Source organism: Canis lupus, chromosome 27 (genome assembly GCF_011100685.1).
Source record: "Canis lupus familiaris isolate Mischka breed German Shepherd chromosome 27, alternate assembly UU_Cfam_GSD_1.0, whole genome shotgun sequence".
Taxonomy (NCBI): domain Eukaryota; kingdom Metazoa; phylum Chordata; class Mammalia; order Carnivora; family Canidae; genus Canis; species Canis lupus.
In genome coordinates this window covers 42,256,068-42,273,842 of record NC_049248.1, presented here as the reverse complement: position 1 = coordinate 42,273,842, position 17,775 = coordinate 42,256,068, and the positions used below count along the sequence as shown (strand labels likewise).

Below are 17,775 nucleotides of genomic sequence, written 5' to 3'. Positions count from 1 at the left end.
TAATGTTTTTGAGATTTGGCCATATTATAGGATGTATTAGCAGTTTCTTCCTTTCTATTACCAGTTGTATATCACTGTTTGTGTATACCACATTTTGTTTACCTACTCATCAGTTCATGGACATTTGGAATGTTTCTACGTTTGACTTTTATGAATAATGCTGCCATGAACACAAGTGTATAAGTCTGTAGGACATATGTTTTCATTTCTTTTGGGAAGAGTAGAATTTCTACCCAAGGAGTAGAATTTCTGGGTCATTTATCATTTGCTGGTAAATTTATGCTTAACTTTTAAAGAAATTGTTAACTTATTGCCCAAGTAACAGCGCCATTTTACATTCCCTTCAACAATGTATTAAGGTTCCAGTTTCTCCACATCCTCAGTGACACTTGTTATAATCTTTTTCAAAAAGTAACCTTTCTAAGAGGTGTGAAGTGCTATCCCACTGTGGTTTTAAATGGTATTTTCCTGAAGATTAATGATGTGCATTTTTTCAGGTGCTTATTAGCCATTCTTATATTTATTTTGATAAAATGATTATTCAAATATTCATTTTAATTACTGAATTTTAAGAGTCCTTTATGTATTCTAGATACAAATCTTTTATCAGAAACATGATTTTTCACGTTTCACTGAGCCTGGGTGGCTCAGTCTGTTAAGCATCTACCTTTGGCTTGTGTCATGATCCTAGGATCCTGAGATTGAGCCCCGTAATGGGCTCCCTGTTCAGCAGAGAACCTGCTTCTCCCTCTTCCTCTGCCTGCTGATCCCCCTGCTTGTGTTTGTGTGTGCACTATTGCTCATTCTTTCTCAAGCTGTCAAATAAATAAAATCTTAAAAAAAACCACAACAACCAAATATAGATTCTTTTCAAGCACACATGGAACATTATATAGTTATAAATTATATATAAATTATATAAATATGTAGTTGATTTATTTTCTTGTTTTAGTTTTCCATATATATCCTTACTGATTTTCTATCTAGTTGTTCTATCTATTACTGACAGTGGGATGTTGAACTTTCCAACTATTGAGTTTATTTCTCCCTTTAATTCTGTATTTTAAGGCTCTGTTATTAGGTGCATATATGTTTATAATTGTGATAGCTTCTTGATGAACTGAGCTGCTTATTATAAAATGTCCCTCATTGTCTCTAGAACCATTTTTCAAACATTTTATTTAAATTCAGTTTGCCAACTTATAGTATAACACCCAGTGTTCATATAATCATGTGCCTTCCTTCATGCCTGTCACCCAGTTACCCTATCCCCCCATTCACCTCCCCTTCTGCAACCCTTTGTTTGTTTCCCAAAGTTAGGAATCTTTCATGGTTTGTCTTCCTCTCTCATTTTTCCCCACTCAGTTTCCCCCACTTCCCTATGGTCCCTTTCATTATTTCTTATATTCCACATGAGTGAAACAATATGATAATTGTCTTTCTCCAACTGACTTATTTCACTCAGCATAATAACCTCTAGTTCCATCCATGTCAATGTAAATGGTAGGTAGTCATGCTTTCTGATGGCTGAGTAATATTCCATTGTGTATATACACCACATCTTCTTTATCCATTCATCTGTTGAAGGACATCATGGTTCCTTCCACAGTTTGGCTACTGTGGACATTGCTGCTATGAACATTGGGGTGCAGGTACCCCTTCAGATCACTACATTTGTATCTTTGGGGTAAATAGCCAGTAGTGCTTCAACCCAGCGCTTGCTGGGTTGAAGGGTAGCTCTATTTTCAACTTCTTGATGAACTCCCACACTGTTTTCCAGAGTGGCTGCACCAGCTTGCATTCCCACCAATAGTGTAAGAGGGTTCCTCCTTCTCCACATCCTCTCCAACATTTGTTGTTTCCTGTCTTGTTAATTTTGGCCATTCTCACTGGTGTAAATGATATCTCATTGTGGTTCCTGCTTTGTTGAAGATGAGTTGACCATAGACTTGAGGGTCCATTTCTGTGCCTAGAACCATTTTTTACCCTGAAGTCTATTTTACTTGGTGTTAGTACATTAGCATATTCTCTCCAGCTCCCCTGTGGTTACTGTTTACTAGGTTGGATCCAAAATGTGTTGCTTATAGTTGGATCTTGTCAGCTTTTATCTATCTATCTATCATCTATCTATCTATCTATCTATCTATCTATCTATCTATCTATCATCTATCTATACATACATACAGAAAACACACACATAAAATTGGTAATCTTTGATTTATGATTGGAATGTTTAATTCATTCATATTTAATGTAATTATTGGTATGTTGGATTTATACATGCCATGTTACTGTTTTTCATGTTTCATCTTTTTTGTTCCCCTGTTCTTTTACTACCTTCTGTGTTAAACAACTTTTTAAAAAACATTTTAACATCTTTTTTAAAAAGATTTTTATTTTATTTATTTTATTTTATTTATTTTTCCAAGATTTTATTTATTTATTCATGAAAGGCACACAGAGAGAGAGAGAGAGGCAGAGACACAGGCAGAGGGAGAAGCAGGCTCCATGTAGGGAGCCTGATGTGGGACTTGATCCTGGATCTCCAGGATCACGCCCTGGGCTGAAGGTGGCAGTAAACCGCTGAGCCACCTCAGCTGCCCAAGATTTTTATTTTTATTTATATATGAGAGACACACAGAGGCAGATACATAGGCAGAGGGAGAAGCCTGATGCAGGATTTGATCCCAGGACCCTGAGATCACAACCTAAGCCAAAGGTAGGTACTTAACCACTGAGCCACCAGGTGGCTAAACAAATATTTTCTAGTGTACCATTTCAATTCCATTTTTTCCCTGTATTTTTGGAGTGATTTCCTTAGTAGCTGCTCTAAGGGATCACAGTATACATCAAAAATTATCACAATCTGCTTAAGATTAGTACTAATTAACCAGCAAAATATAGAATTTTTGCTTCAATAGCTCCATTCTCTTTCCTTCTTTTGTCATATATATTACATTTTTTTTGGTACCATAAGCTCAACAACATAGTTTCATAATTATTATTTTATGTGACTTTTTAATCAGTTAAGAGAGGAAAAATATTTTTACTTTCTTTTATATTTACCTACATAAATTGTTGTTCTATATTTTTTGTGAGAATTTGAGCTATCCTCTAGTATCATTTCCTCTCAGCCAGAAGGACTTCTTTATATTTCTTGTAAGACAGGTCTCTAAGAAGCAAATTATTTCCATCTTTGCTTTTCTGGGAATGTTTTCATTGCATTTTCATTTTTTAAGGCAGTCTTAGAAGAAAATTGAGAAAAATAATACAGAGAATTCTATATATTTTTCCATAGTTTCCCCTGTTATTAATATATTACATTTGTTACAATTAACAAACCAGTATTGACCCATTATTAAGTAAAGTCCATAATTTATAGATTGAATTAATAATTCCTTAGGGTTTTTTGTGGGGTTTTTGCTGTTGTTGCCTTTTAAAGATTTTATTTACTTATTTGACAGAGAGAGAGGAAGAGAGCATAGCCAGGGGAAGAGGGCTGAGGGAGAAGTAGACTCTCTGCTGAGCAAGGAGCCCAGTGCAGGGCTCTATCTAAGAAGCCTGTGATCATGACCTGAGCCAAAGGCAGATGCTTAACCAACTGAGACACTCAGGCACCCCTATCATTCTTTATTTTTACCTAAATATCCTTTTTTCATTTCAGGATCCCATCCAAGGTACCTGATTACATTGTTGTCATGTCTCCTTAGGCTTTCTTGGCTGTGACAGTTTCTCAGACTTTTCCTTCCACTTGATGTTCCTGACAGGCTTGAGGAGTACCAGTCAGATATAGTATAAAATGCTTCCCTATTGGAATTTGTCTGATGTTTTTTCTCATGTTTACCCTGGGGTTATGGGTTCTGGGGAGAAAAATCACAGAGGTAAAGTACCATTATCATCATATAATTTCAAGAGCATATATTATCAAATGATTTATGATTTAATGTTGATCTTTATCACCTGGCTAAAGTAGTGCTTGTCAGGTTTCTCCACTGTAAAGTTACTCTTTTACCTCATGTTCCATGCTGTGCTTTTTAAAAGTAAGTCTGTATGTGCAACCCACACTTAAGGAATGGGGAGTTATGCTCCCTTTCTTTTAGGATGAATAGCTACATAAATTATTTGAAGTTCTTATGTACTAGAGTTTATCTCTTCTTCCTCATTTATTAATTTACTTAATTATTTATATCAGGGATCCCTGGGTGGCTCAGCGGTTTGGCACCTGCCTTTAGCCCAGGGCGTGATCCTGGAGTCCTAGGATCAAGTCCCACATCAGGCTCCCTGCATGGGGCCTGCATCTCCCTCTGCCTGTGTCTCTGACTCTCTCTCTCTGTGTCTCTCATGAATAAATAAGTAAAATCTTTAAAAAATAATTATTTATATCAAAGTGAACTCACAGATATTTATTTTATACTTTGAGTTATAATCTAATACTCCTTTATTTTGTTGCTCAAGTTCTACCTTTGGCCATTGGGACCTCTTTCATTTGGTTCCTGTGCCCCTTTAACATAAAGTCATCAATGTGGTTTTTTCTTTTTAATTTTTTTTAGCCCTTCCCTATTTTCTGGCACTACAAGATGCTTCAGGTTCTCTCAAATATGTCCTGCCCCAGTCCTAGAATCTGCCATTTCTCCAAGGATTTCTGGTCTCTTTTATTGGAGAATAGTATTGAAAAGCAAAGTCTCATTGTTAGGAGTGCTCATTGCTGCTGGGGTGTCATTTCTATTCAATCCTTTCATCTGACAGAGGAAAAAAAAATGTGTGTGTGTGTAGAACCAATGTGCACGCACACATCTATAAATATAAATCTAACTACTTTATACAAGTTCATGCTGATTTCTCTAATTCATTATCACACATGGATCATTCTATCTTCTTCCTCTTATCTATAAATTACAACTCAATGAGAAACTTGCTCCTACCATCTGCTTTACTTAATTGTTCAATTCCAGTATACATACATAGCAGTATCAGAATTATTAACCCATATCCTAGTGAAGAATAACATCAACTAGAGTACAGTACCTACATGCAGTTCCCTTTGCCTTCAGTCTTACAGACTCCATTTCCAATTACTTAGGTCAACACCACCTATATTCCTTTAAGTGGGATTGTACCATACATCTTTTTATACAGTTAGACTGTTAATCACAGTATTCATTCCTTCCTAGGATCCCCTGACCTCTAAATATTTTTTTAAAATTTGCATACATTAAGTTTCACTCTTTGTGCTATAGAGTTCTATGGGGTTTGGCAAATATATAGTGTCATATATCCACCATTACAATATCAAATGGAATAATTTCTCCACCCTAAGAATCCTGTTTCACCTATTTATCCTTCCTCTCTCTCCCCAAGCCCCAAATAACCATCGATTTTTTAATGTCTCCATAGTTTTGACATTTCAAGAATGTCATATAGTTGGAATCATGCAGTATGTAGTTTTTTCACAAAGGCCTCTATCACTTAGCAATACATATTTATGTTTCCTCCCTATCTTTTATTGTGGCTTAGTAGCTTTTTTCCTGCTGAATAATATTCCATTATATAGATTCACCAGTTTGTTTATCTACCTACTGAAGGACAATTGATTGATTCCAGATTTTGGTGATTAAGAATAAAGCTGCTATATATAGGGATGCTGGGGTGGCTCAGTAGTTTAGTGTCTGCCTTCGGCTCAGGGCATGATCCCTGGTCCGGGGATTGAGTCCCACAATGGGCTTCCTGTGAGGAGCCTGTTTTTCCCTCTGTCTATGTCTCTGCCCCTCTCTATGTGTCTCTCATGAACAAATAAAATAAAAATCTTTAAAAAAAGCTGCTATATATAAACAGTCCCATGGACATAAGTTTTCAAAATAATTAGATAAATACCTAGGAGCATGATTGCTAGATCATTTGATAAGACTATATTACTTCATAAGTAACTTTGTAAGAAATTGCCAAACTGTATTCCCAAGTGGCTGTACCATTTTTCATTGCTCCATGTCCTTGTTAGTATTTGGCATTGTCAGTTTTTTTTTTTTTATTCTAGCCATTTTCATAGATGTGTAACAGTATCTCATTGTTGTGATTGGCAATTCTCTTTTTGTTTCAAATTTTAAATTAAATTCTACTTGGTTAACATACAGTATAATATTGGTTTCAGAAGTAGAATTTAATGATTCATCACTTACATCACTTAAAGTGCTCATCACAAGGTCTCTCCTTAATCCCCATTACCCAGTTAGCCCATCCCCTGCCCACCTCCCTCCAGCAATTCTTTTGTTCTCTATAGTTTGCCTCTCTTTCTTTTCTTCTTTCCCTTATGTTCATCTCTTTTGTTTCCTAAATTCCGCATATGGGTGAAATCATATGGTATTTGTCTTTCTCTGACTTATTTTGCTTAGCATAATATACTCTAGAGACATCTATGTTGTTGCAAATGACAAAATTTCATTCTTTTTGATGGCTAAGTAATATTATTCCATTGTATGTATTTGTGTATGTGTATATATACACACATATATATGTATATAAATGTGGTGTGTGTGTGTTTATACCACATCTTCTTTGTCCATTTATCAGTTGATGGATATTTGGGCTCTTTTCATAATTTGGCAATTGTTGATAATACTGTGATAAACATTATGGTACATGTGCCCCTTTGAATCACTATTTTTGTATCCCTTGGGTAAATACCTAATAGTGTAATTGCTGGGTCATAGGGTAGTTCTATTTTGACTTTTTGAGAAACCTCTCTACAGCTTCCCAGGGTAGCTTCACTGTTTACAATTCTCTAATGACAGATGACACTGAGCATCTTTTCATATCCTTAGTTGTCATCAGTATGTCTTATACTTTCATTTAAAAAATAATTGTACATACATGGTACTTTGAAAAGAGTTATTTCAGGGAATGGATGTGATAGACATTCTGTAATGCACTTAAGAGAAGTGTTGAAAACACATTTACTATGGATATATGAGTGTTCACTGCAAGCTACTTTGAGAGGAGTGTTATTTCAGTGAATACTCTCACTGTAGAGAACTGGTTAAAAACACCAGTATAATAAGGATGGTTATATGAGCTGTATGTGCATACTACTTTGAGAAGAATTATTTCACGGAATGGATGTAATAGAAATTCTGTAATGCAATTACAGAGAAGTGTTCAAAGATACATGTAATGAGGTTAGTTATGAGAGTCTCATGTGCATGCTACTTTGGGAAGAGTGTTATTTCAGGGAATGGATGTCTTGCCTTTGTTTTTTGAAGAGTAGTTTTCCTGGATAAAGAATTCTTGGTTAGCAATATTATTCTTTGAGCACCTTGAATTTGTCATCTCACTGTCTTCTGGCCTCTATTATTTCTACTAAGTAGTAAGCTGTTAGATTAGCTATGGCTCCCCTGTACTTTGATTTGAGTTTCCTTTGATTGTGATCAGTCATCTTTCTCTTTTTGTTTTAAAGATTCTTTGTGTGGCTTTCAATAATTTGACCAGATATATCTAGGTATGGATCTTTTTATGTTTATCTTAGAGTTTGATGAGCTTCTTGAATGTGCAGATTAATGTTTTTCATCAAATTTGAGATGATTTGGCCATTATTATTTCCTCAATACTTTTTAAAAAAGATTTTATTTATTTATTCATGACAGAGAGAGAGAGAGAGAGAGAGAGAGAGAGAGAGAGAGGGGCAGTGGGAGAAGCAGGCTCCGTGCAGGGAGCCTGACATGGGACTTGATCCCAGGTCTCCAGGATCACACCCTGGGCTGAAGGTGGCGCTAAACCGCTGGGCACTGGGGTTGCCCCCTCAATACTTTTATTTTATTTTATTTTTTAAAAGATTGTATTTATTTATTCATGAGAGATACAGGGAGAGGCAGAGACACAGGCAGAGGGAGAAGCAGGCTCCCTTTGGGGAGCCCAATGTGGGACTCGATCCCAGGACTCCAGGATCATGCCCTGAGCTGAAAGCAGATGCTCATCCTCTAGCCACCCAGGTGCCCCACTAAGCCACCCAGGTGCCCCTCAATACTTTTAATGTCCCCCTCTTTCTCCTCTTCTTCTGGGAGTTCTATCACTTGTACAATGGTATGTTTGATAGTGTCCCTCAAGTCTCTGAGGCTTTGTTCATTTTGCTTTATTCTTTTTCTTCCTTGTTCTTCAGATTAGACAGTTTCTACTAATCTAGTGCCAAATTTGCTGGTTATTTTCTTCTGTCACTTCAAATCTGTTGGGCTCTTTTGGTAAATTTTTTATTTCAGTTATTGTACTTTGCAAGTCTAAATTTTCCACTTGGTTTTTCTAATTTGCATCTCTTTAGTGATATGCTCTATTTGATGATAAATGCTATAATATTTTTCCTTTATTTTAAAATATGACTTCCCTTAATTCTTTGAACATAGTTATAATTCTTCTTTCAAAGTCTTTTTTCTGGTAAGTCCAACATTTGCTCCCCTCCCAATCCCTGAGGCAATTTCTATTGACTGCTTTAATGCCCTGTGTATAGGTCATACTTTTCTGTTTCTCTGCATGTTACTTTTATGTTAAAAACTGGACATTTTAGGGGCACCTGGGTGGCTCAGTCAATTAAGCACCTGACTCTTGATTTCAGCTCTGGTCATGATCTCAGGGTTGTGAGATCAAGCCCCATGTCAGGCTCTGCACTGGGCAGGGAACCTGCTTGAGATTCTCTCTTCCTCTCCTTTTGCCCCTCCCCTAAAAAAAAGAAAAAAACCTGGACATTTTCCTTATAACCTCCAGGGTTTCTTTTTGTTCCTTTTTTGGTTTGCTTTTTAGTGACTTGCCTGGACTAATTCAGTGGAGTCTGTCTCCCCAGCTGTGCAGCCACTGATATCTCTGCTCAGCTATTCTTTTTTCTTTTTTCATTTTTAAAATTTTAATCTCTGAATTCCTAAGGTCAACTTTGGGTCAGCACAGCTTAGTGATCAATAATTGATCCAGATTGATTCAGTAAGGCTTCTATTCTTTGCTAATGGATTTGTGTATGGGTTAAGGAAGTAATGTTTTAGACAATGCCCCTAAGCATGGTTTTTTTCCTTGCTTTGTTCCAGATCAAATCAGCTCCCTTAGGCAGTAAAGCTGTCAATCTCCACAGCCTGCCTCACTTTAGAACTACCAGGCCTCTGGTGGGGGAGTTAGAGACAGAAGAAACTCCAGGCTAAAACATCACAGACTTCCACTATTCTTACTGAAATTTAATCATTTTTCTTGAATAAATGTTTACCAAAATGTTATATGCCTTTGGCCAATTTCCAAAGTCCTAAAATGGTTGGTTTTGGTAGCTTTGTCAAGTTTTATCATTGCTTTTGGTGGGGGGGTGAATTTGCTGAGTTTCTCATTCAGGCTTTCTGGAAATCCTTTCAAATGTTTGACTTTTGTCTGGGTTTTGTTTTTTTTGTTTTGTTTTGTTTTGTTTTTTGACTCTTCTAAAGAACTAAGATTAAGTGTGATTGAAAAAATGAGAAAAGAAAGACAGAAACCCAAGGAAGAAAATAGAAAGTACCAAGCATAATCAGAGCCAAAGGAAAGTTTCATTATATCTAATCCCAAATTAGTAACTGAAGGTAAATTGAGATTATAAATAAAGGCTAATAAAAAAAAAAAAAGACTAATGACTAAACTTTGGAAGCATGAGTTCTAGGTGATTATGGGAAAAGTGTTCTTTTAAAAATAGTGCTATTTTTTTAAAAAGATGAACCCTTTTGAAGACAAAATTTTTGTTTTTTCTTTTTAAAGATTTTATTTTTAAGTAATTTCTACACCCAATTTGGGGCTTGAACTCACAATCCCAAGGCCAAGAGTCACATACTCTATAGACTGAGCCAGTCAGATGCCCCATTGGAGCCAAAGCTTTCTGACGAATCTTTATCCTATAGCTATCTATAGATTTAGACTAAATTCCTTAGGCAATAGCATAGATAGAGCACAACACAGAAGAAGAAATGCAATCTCATTATTTTATGTTTTCTTGTTTTTTTTCCTTTAGCATCTAGAGGTACTCTATGGAAATCTTGGAAAGAAAGAGTTATAAAGCGACCTGCAACAGCTCATGCTTTAAGACCAGATCAGATGATTAGTGATGAATTTGCAACAAACACAAAGGTTTCAGAAATCCAAGATATGCTACAGGAACTCATAAACACTACAATGTTCAATAAATTGGAAAACAATGCTATTAAATATATATCATCAACAATAGTAAACCTATCTAAAGCTTTGAGTACACTAACTGATGAACTAAAAGTTTTTAACCTCCAAAGTGCCAGTATGTACATAAACGAGACAAATGAAAAAGAAAAGGAGCTCTCCCTGAAGATAATGCGAGAGCTCAGTGAAAACAACGAGATGCTTCAGCAGAAACTGCGAGATGCAGAAGAAAAATATGAATACCTTATTCGGTCCAAAGGTGTTGTACAACCCCGAGGAGGTACAGCATTGCCCACATCACCCTTGAATGTGTTACCTGAGCTTTCTTCACAATCATCCATTGCTATTAGCAAAGCTGACAGAGAAGACAGTACAGATGATATTTTGGTTAAAGAATTTGAAAATATTCTAGATGAGGCCCAAACAAAAGGGACCAAGGGCTTGGGAATCAAGTGGAACTCAACTATTTCATATACAGCCCCAGTTGAAATAACTCCAGATTTAACTGAAGAGCAATATCCTTTACCTGAAAAAAAACAAAAAGAGGCTTCTGAAGATAAGATATCACTGAAGAAAGGTGATATCCATCAGAAAGATGGGACTGACCAGCATCAATCACAGAAGAAAAAGCAAACTAAAGGCCCATATACACATGAGACCTCTGGGTCAAATCTGAGTGATGATAAAAGTAAAAAGAAAGCCTCAGAGACCAAATTTGATCATCATTTAGAACTACAGGCACTGGAAAAGAAGAGAAAAGAAATAAAATCCTTTTCTGAAGCCAAATCAAAGCCATCCACTGAATCAAAAAGTCAACACGTCCTTGCTGATTATCCTACTGACACAAAAAGCCAACATGGCAAAGGGGGAACAAATAGTTTATGGGAACAACTCAGGAAGGTCAAACCTGAGTATTCACAGGACAGGAGCCAGATTTCTTCAGAGAATAAAGAGGAACCCACCACTGAGTCAGGGGACAAAGAAGGCATGAGTGAGATGAGCAGCCAAGAAGAGCAATTCAGGTTGACTCAACTTGGTTATTCCCCTCAGAAAGTGAAAACAAAAGGAAAGAAGCACCAAGACCCTCCAGCAACCATCACAAGCAAACAGGGAAAACTTGAAGAGGACATGTTGGTATTCACGAAGAAAGTCAAGTCTCATAGACTTGTTAAGTCACAATCTAGGGTAACAGAGGAGACTTCAGAATCTACCAGAGTTCTTGGAAGTGCAGATGGCAAAAGTGAAGAGAGTAACTTGGAAGAATTTCAAGATGCCATAATAGCTTTCCTAAAAGAGAAAATTGATAACATAGGAAAGCCTTTGGACAAAAAGATTGTGCCAAAAGAGGAGTTATTATTAAAAGGAGCAGAGGTTGAAAAATTAGGAATCATAAAGGCAAAAATAGAGGAATATTTCCAAAATGTGGCTGAAACTGTGACAAAAACCTTGAGAAAATACAAAGATATAAAAAATGTAGAACAAGTTGGAGAGAAACGTATGAAACAAAAAAAGGAAGTCTCATTTATGCCAGGATTGTATTTTCAGAAGCCAATTAGTGCAAAGCCTGAAATTAGCACCTTATTCTCATCTAAGAGCATGGACCCACTAACTGACAATTTAATACAAACAATCTTGACTGAAATAGAAGGGGAAAGAGATGCTCCAGTAGCCTCAACAGTAGGGAGAGACCACAGAGAAAAGGAAAAACAAAGGCAGGAGGAATATATGCAAGAAGGTCAAGAAAAAATACTTGGTAAACGTCTCAAACACCAGTTGAAAGAAGAAGGGAGTTTCTGGAAGAAGAGCTATGAGGTAATAAATAAAAAACCCCAGGAGGAAGAGTCATGGCTCCAGATGAAGGTAGGAAAGCAAGGACAACAAAAGCACAAACAGTGGCAGGAAGAGGAAATATGGAAGGAGCAGCAGAAACAGAGGATGCAAAAGCGGACTGAGCAAGAAGAGGAGCAAATGCAAAGAAAAGAGGAAGAAGAGTATCAGCAGCCAAAACAGCAGAAGCTGGAAGCATGGAATGAAAAAATGGAAAAACCAGTGGTGCCCTTGGAGAAGGAGAAAGGACAGCAGAAGGAAGTGAGATATCAAGAGCTGGAAATTAATTGGAAGAAAGAGAAGCAGAAGCCAAGGAGAAATGCACAGGACCATGAAGGGCAGTGGCAGAAAAAACCAAAGGATCAGATGAAGATTAATGAGAAAAACTCTGAAGAACGAGAAAAGATGTTCAGCCAAACTTCAATGACATTGTTTCCCAAGTGGAAGAGCATACCGAGAGTAACATCCCAGTCACACCAAAGAAAAGAGTTCCTTGGGCGTTTTAAGACATTACACATTCCTGCTGATGGAAAGCATCCCATCCCAACCACTCCTCTCTCTACACAATTACCTTCACCAGAGGCCTTTCCCATTTCTGGACACTCTCCCACAGGGTTCCCCACTCTAACTCCTCAACAGGCCCAGGCACCGGGCATCACTGTTACCTCTCAAAAGGCAGAGGAGGCACTTGGAATCACTGTCGCCCCAGAACAGGCCCAGGCACCAGGGATCACTCTCACCCCCGAGCAGGCCCAGGCACTGGGGATCACTCTCACCCCTCAGCAGGCACAGGAACGGGGGATCACTCTCACCCCTCAGCAGGCCCAAGAACTGGGGATCACTCTCACCCGTCAGCAGGTCCAAACACTGGGGATCACTCCCACCCCTCAGCAGGCACAGGAACGGGGAATCACTCTCACCCCTGAGCAGGCCCAAGCACTGGGGATCACTCTCACCCCTCAGCAGGCACAGGAACAGGGCATCATTCTCACCCCTCAGCAGGCCCAGGCACCGGGGATCACTGTCACTCCTCAACAGGCCCAGGCAGGGGGGATCACTCCCACCCCTCAGCAGGCACAGGAACGGGGAATCACTCTCACCCCTGAGCAGGCCCAAGCACTGGGGATCACTCTCACCCCTCAGCAGGCACAGGAACAGGGCATCATTCTCACCCCTCAGCAGGCCCAGGCACCGGGGATCACTGTCACTCCTCAACAGGCCCAGGCAGGGGGGATCACTCTCACCCCTGAGCAGATCCAGGCAAGGAGGATCACTCTCACCCCTCAGCAGGCCCAAACACTGGGGATCAGTCTCACTCCTCAGCAGGCCCAAGCACTGGGGATCACTCTCACCCCTCAGCAGGCACAGGAACAGGGCATCATTCTCACCCCTCAGCAGGCCCAGGCACCGGGGATCACTCTCTCTCCTCAACAGGCCCAGGCAAGGGGGATCACTCTCACCCCTGAGCAGATCCAGGCAAGGAGGATCACTCTCACCCCTCAGCAGGCCCAAACACTGGGGATCACTCTCACTCCTCAGCAGGCCCAGGCAGGGGGGAGAACTCACACCCCTCAGCAGGCCCAAACACTGGGGGTCACTCTCACGCCTGAGCAGGCCCAGGCACAGGGGATCACTCTCACCCCTGAGCAGGCACAGGAATGGGGGATCACTCACACCCCTGAGCAGGCCCAGGCAGGGAGGATCACTTTCACCCCTGAGGAGGCCCAAACACTGGGGGTCACTCTCACTCCTGAGCAGGCCCAGGCACTGGGCATCACTCTCACCCCTCAGCAGGCCCAAGCACTGGGGATCACTCTCACCCCTGAGCAGGCACAGGCACGGGGGATCACTCTCACCCCTCAGCAGGCCCAGGCAGGGAGGATCACTCTCACCCCTGAGCAGGCCCAAACACTGGGGGTCACTCTCACTCCTGAGCCGGCCCAGGCACTGGGGATCACTCTCACCCCTCAGCAGGCACAGGAACAGGGCATCATTCTCACCCCTCAGCAGGCCCAGGCACCGGGGATCACTCTCTCTCCTCAACAGGCCCAGGCAGGGGGGATCACTCTCACCCCTGAGCAGATCCAGGCAAGGAGGATCACTCTCACCCCTCAGCAGGCCCAAACACTGGGGATCACTCTCACTCCTCAGCAGGCCCAGGCAGGGGGGAGAACTCACACCCCTCAGCAGGCCCAAACACTGGGGGTCACTCTCACGCCTGAGCAGGCCCAGGCACAGGGGATCACTCTCACCCCTGAGCAGGCACAGGAATGGGGGATCACTCACACCCCTGAGCAGGCCCAGGCAGGGAGGATCACTTTCACCCCTGAACAGGATCAGGCACTGGGCATCATTCTCAGCCCTCAGCAGGCTCAGGCACTGGGCATCACTCTTACCCCTCAGCAGGTCCAGGCACAGGGCATTACTCTTACCCCTGAGCAGTTCAAAGCATTGGTGGTCACTCTCACCCCTGAGAAATGCCACAGCTTAGGTATCAGAGTCACCCCTGAGAACGTTCAGACATGGGGGCCACCTCTCACTGTAGCACAGGGTTGGAATTTTAGAGTCCCTCTTAGTCCTGAAAATGTCTTGGTGTCACCTGTCACTTTTACACCTGAACAGATCCAGGGTTTATGTGCCCCTCTCTCTTTGGAACAGGCTGAAGCATTAGGGATTTCCGTCTCTCCAGAATACTTCTGGAAATTTGGGGTCCCTCTCACCTCAGATAAATTCCATGCCTTAGAATCTCCCCTTGAACAAGTCCAACCTTTGGGAGCCCCCTTCATCCCAGGACAATCCCATCCCATGGGTATTACTCTCATGTCTGAGGAAGTCCAACAATCAAGTGAACAGCCCTCACCACTTGGGGCCCATCCTCCTTTAGAACATACCTTGAAAGTTGGGATCATTCCTGTTACTGATAAATCCATTATACCAGGTGCTTCTCACATTTCCAAGCAGTTCCCCACATTGGCTCCTTCCAGTCCTAGATCATCTCAGAGATTAAAGGCTTCTGTCCTCCCTGGGAAATCCATTATATCAAGCCCCAGGCAATCCCCAGCATCTGCTCCTATTTCTGAGAAGTCCTCTGTATTTGAAGTCTTTTCTACTCCTTTGCAGATATCAAGGTCTCCTCTTTCCCAAGCCCCTGGGAAATTGCTAGGAATGAGAATTCCTCCTGACCCTGGGAAGCTTCTGGCACCACAGACTTTTCCTTCCTCTAAACAGTCCCTGGTTTCTGAAGGTCAATCCACCTCTGTTCAATCTGTACCACCAAAAGTCCCTCTGCCTCCTGGGAAGCTTCCCACAGGTGAGGACCTTCCGACTTCAGGGCAGCCCCTTACACTAGAGACCCTTCTTAGTCCTAGGAAGTTCTTTACCTCTTGGAGTCCTCAGCTACCTATGATATCAGAGTCCCCTTTTGCCCTCAGGGAGCCCCTTCTATCTGGAACCCCACTCTCCTCTGCACAGATGCCCAGTCTCTTGGCTCCTCTTTCTCCTAGGAAGCCCTTTGTTCCTGGGCCCTCTTCCACCCTTGAGGAGTTTCTGGAACCTAGACCCTTAACACACTTTGAGGAGCCCCAGGCATTCCAGCCCCCTGCCACCTGTGAACAATCTCCCTATCTACGAGTCCCTTCCACCCTTGAGCAGCATCAAGCTTCCCCACTGTGGATCCCTCCCATCCCTGGGCATCCTCCAGCACTATGGACCTCCCTAAATCGTGGAAAGCCCCAGAAAGATATGTCCTCTTCTGTCTCTAAGGAAACGTTTCAGTCCTATCTTACCAATTACAGGACAGCAGTATCACAAATCCCCTACATTGGTGGGAGAGCCCTTCCCAGTCTCATGAAGCCTCTTACAACTAAACTACCTAAAACATCACAGATATCTTCTAAATGGGACCAGAAAACCCAGTTCCCCCCTATAGATAAGTCCTGGATATTGACTTCAGATTCAGTTACCAAGAAACACAAGATGATGGTGCCCCCTTCCTCTTCCCAAGAGTTCAAAGAGCAGAGATATTTTGTTGATGTGGAGGCTCAGAGAAAGAACCTGACACTCTTAAATCAGGCCACAAAATCTTTTGGACTCCCTTCACAGCTACACACAACAGCTGCGAATCTCATAATTGAGACATTGCATACGGACAGAGTTCGGCTGGGATACCTATTCCGCAAGTACATTGCTTACAGGCTGATCCAGCGTGCAAGGTAGTTGTAAATATTGAATGTCCAGTTTTCTGGTTTAGTCCTGATTTCAAATATCCTCCCATTTTACATATCTACCAGATGAGATGTTCTAAAATATTGTCTTATAGAAGGTCTGTGGGATGAAGCCTATTTAAGATCCCAAAAGGAGATAAACTTTATTGGAAATAAAAAAAATTTTAAGATTTTTATTTATTTATTCATAGAGACACACACACAGAGAGAGGCAGAGACACAGGCAGAGAGAGAAGCAGGCCCCATGCAGAGAGCCTGATGTGGGACTCGATCCAGGGTCTCCAGGATCACGCCCTGGGCTGCAGGCAGTGCTAAACCGCTGCGCCACCGGGGCTGCCCGGAAATAAAAAATTATATAAGAATCTATTTCATCGGGATCCCTGGGTGGCGCAGCGGTTTGGCGCCTGCCTTTGGCTCAGGGCGCGATCCTGGAGACCCGGGATCGAATCCCACGTCGGGTTCCCGGTGCATGGAGCCTGCTTCTCTCTCTGCCTGTGTCTCTGCCTCTCTCTCTCTCTCTGAGTGTGACTATCGTAAATAAATAAATTAAAAAAAAAAAAAAAAAAAAGAATCTATTTCATCCATTTATATATCTAGCAGAGATGCTAAGATATATTTTGTGGATTATGGTTGATCTCCAAAATACCAACTTCAGAAGCTTGCTTGCAGTTATTCTAAACTTCTAAATATTCTGAATTTCTTTCATCTTCTTGAGTTCACCAGAAGATGTATGATTCTTAAAATGGGAGATGCAGGTTATATACAAAGTGTTGCCATGGCAACTTTGCTGCTGAAGTGACATGGAGAAAATAGGTCCTGGTCTTGATTTTTTAAAAATGCAAATAACAGAAATAGATCAGGGAAAGTGACAATTCTCCTGCTCTCCTTAGCATTTTTATGTGTGAGGTTACCAACCTATTATTTGGTACTTTATTACCTAAAATTATAAGATGCCAAACTAAACCTATATTAGAAAAGGTTATCATTAATTATAGGAACAACTTATGCTATTTATTCAATAAATATTTATTGAATGCCTATTATGTGGCAAATATTGTATTAGGGGCCAGGGATACAGCAGTGAATAAAACAGGCAAAGTAATCTGTTCTCAAGAAATTTACATTTTTGAGGACTGAATTAATTTAGGAACTAAGGATTGGAACAAGGTACAAAAGACAAACTTATTCAAGATAGCATCAGAACATAGATTTCTTTATTTTTCATTCTTTCAAAGTTTTATTTAAATTCAAGTTAGTTCACATATAGTGTAGTATTAGTTTCAGGGATAGAATTTAGTGATTCATCAGTTGCATAAAACACCTAGTGCTCATTTCATCAAGTGCCCTCCTTAATGCCTGCCACCCAATTACCCCATTCCCCCCATCCTCCCCTCTAGCAACCCTCAGTTTGTTCCCTATATTTAAGAATCTTTAATGGTTTGCCTCCCTCTTATTTTTCTTTCCCTTCCCCTATTTTCACCTGTTTTCTTAAATTCCACATATGAGTGAAATTATATGGTGTCTTCTCTGACTTATTTTGCTTAGCATAATACACTCTAGTTCCATCCACATTGTT

General features: G+C 40.7%; 2 protein-coding genes across 9 annotated transcripts in view; one reads left to right on the top strand and one right to left on the bottom strand.

Annotated features, from left to right (window-relative positions):
- Positions 1-17,775, bottom strand: part of LARP4 (La ribonucleoprotein 4) — a 182,327-nt gene that overhangs the window by 126,996 nt on the left and 37,556 nt on the right. The gene's annotated exons all lie outside the window — the stretch shown is intronic.
- The window catches only part of FAM186A (family with sequence similarity 186 member A), a 92,903-nt gene that overhangs the window by 50,255 nt on the left and 24,873 nt on the right, over positions 1-17,775 (top strand). For 4 of the 8 annotated variants that reach the window (XR_005380140.1, XM_038577638.1, XM_038577641.1 and 1 more), the window contains one exon: positions 9,989-16,187. Coding sequence is in view for 5 of the 8 variants with exons in the window: in XM_038577638.1 (XP_038433566.1) it covers positions 9,989-16,187 (6,199 nt within the window). In the remaining 3 variants the exon portion in view is untranslated. Of the gene's footprint in view, positions 1-9,988; positions 16,191-17,775 lie in introns of all 8 variants that reach the window. The other 4 variants (XR_005380141.1, XR_005380142.1, XM_038577642.1 and 1 more) reach the window with 4 other exon arrangements.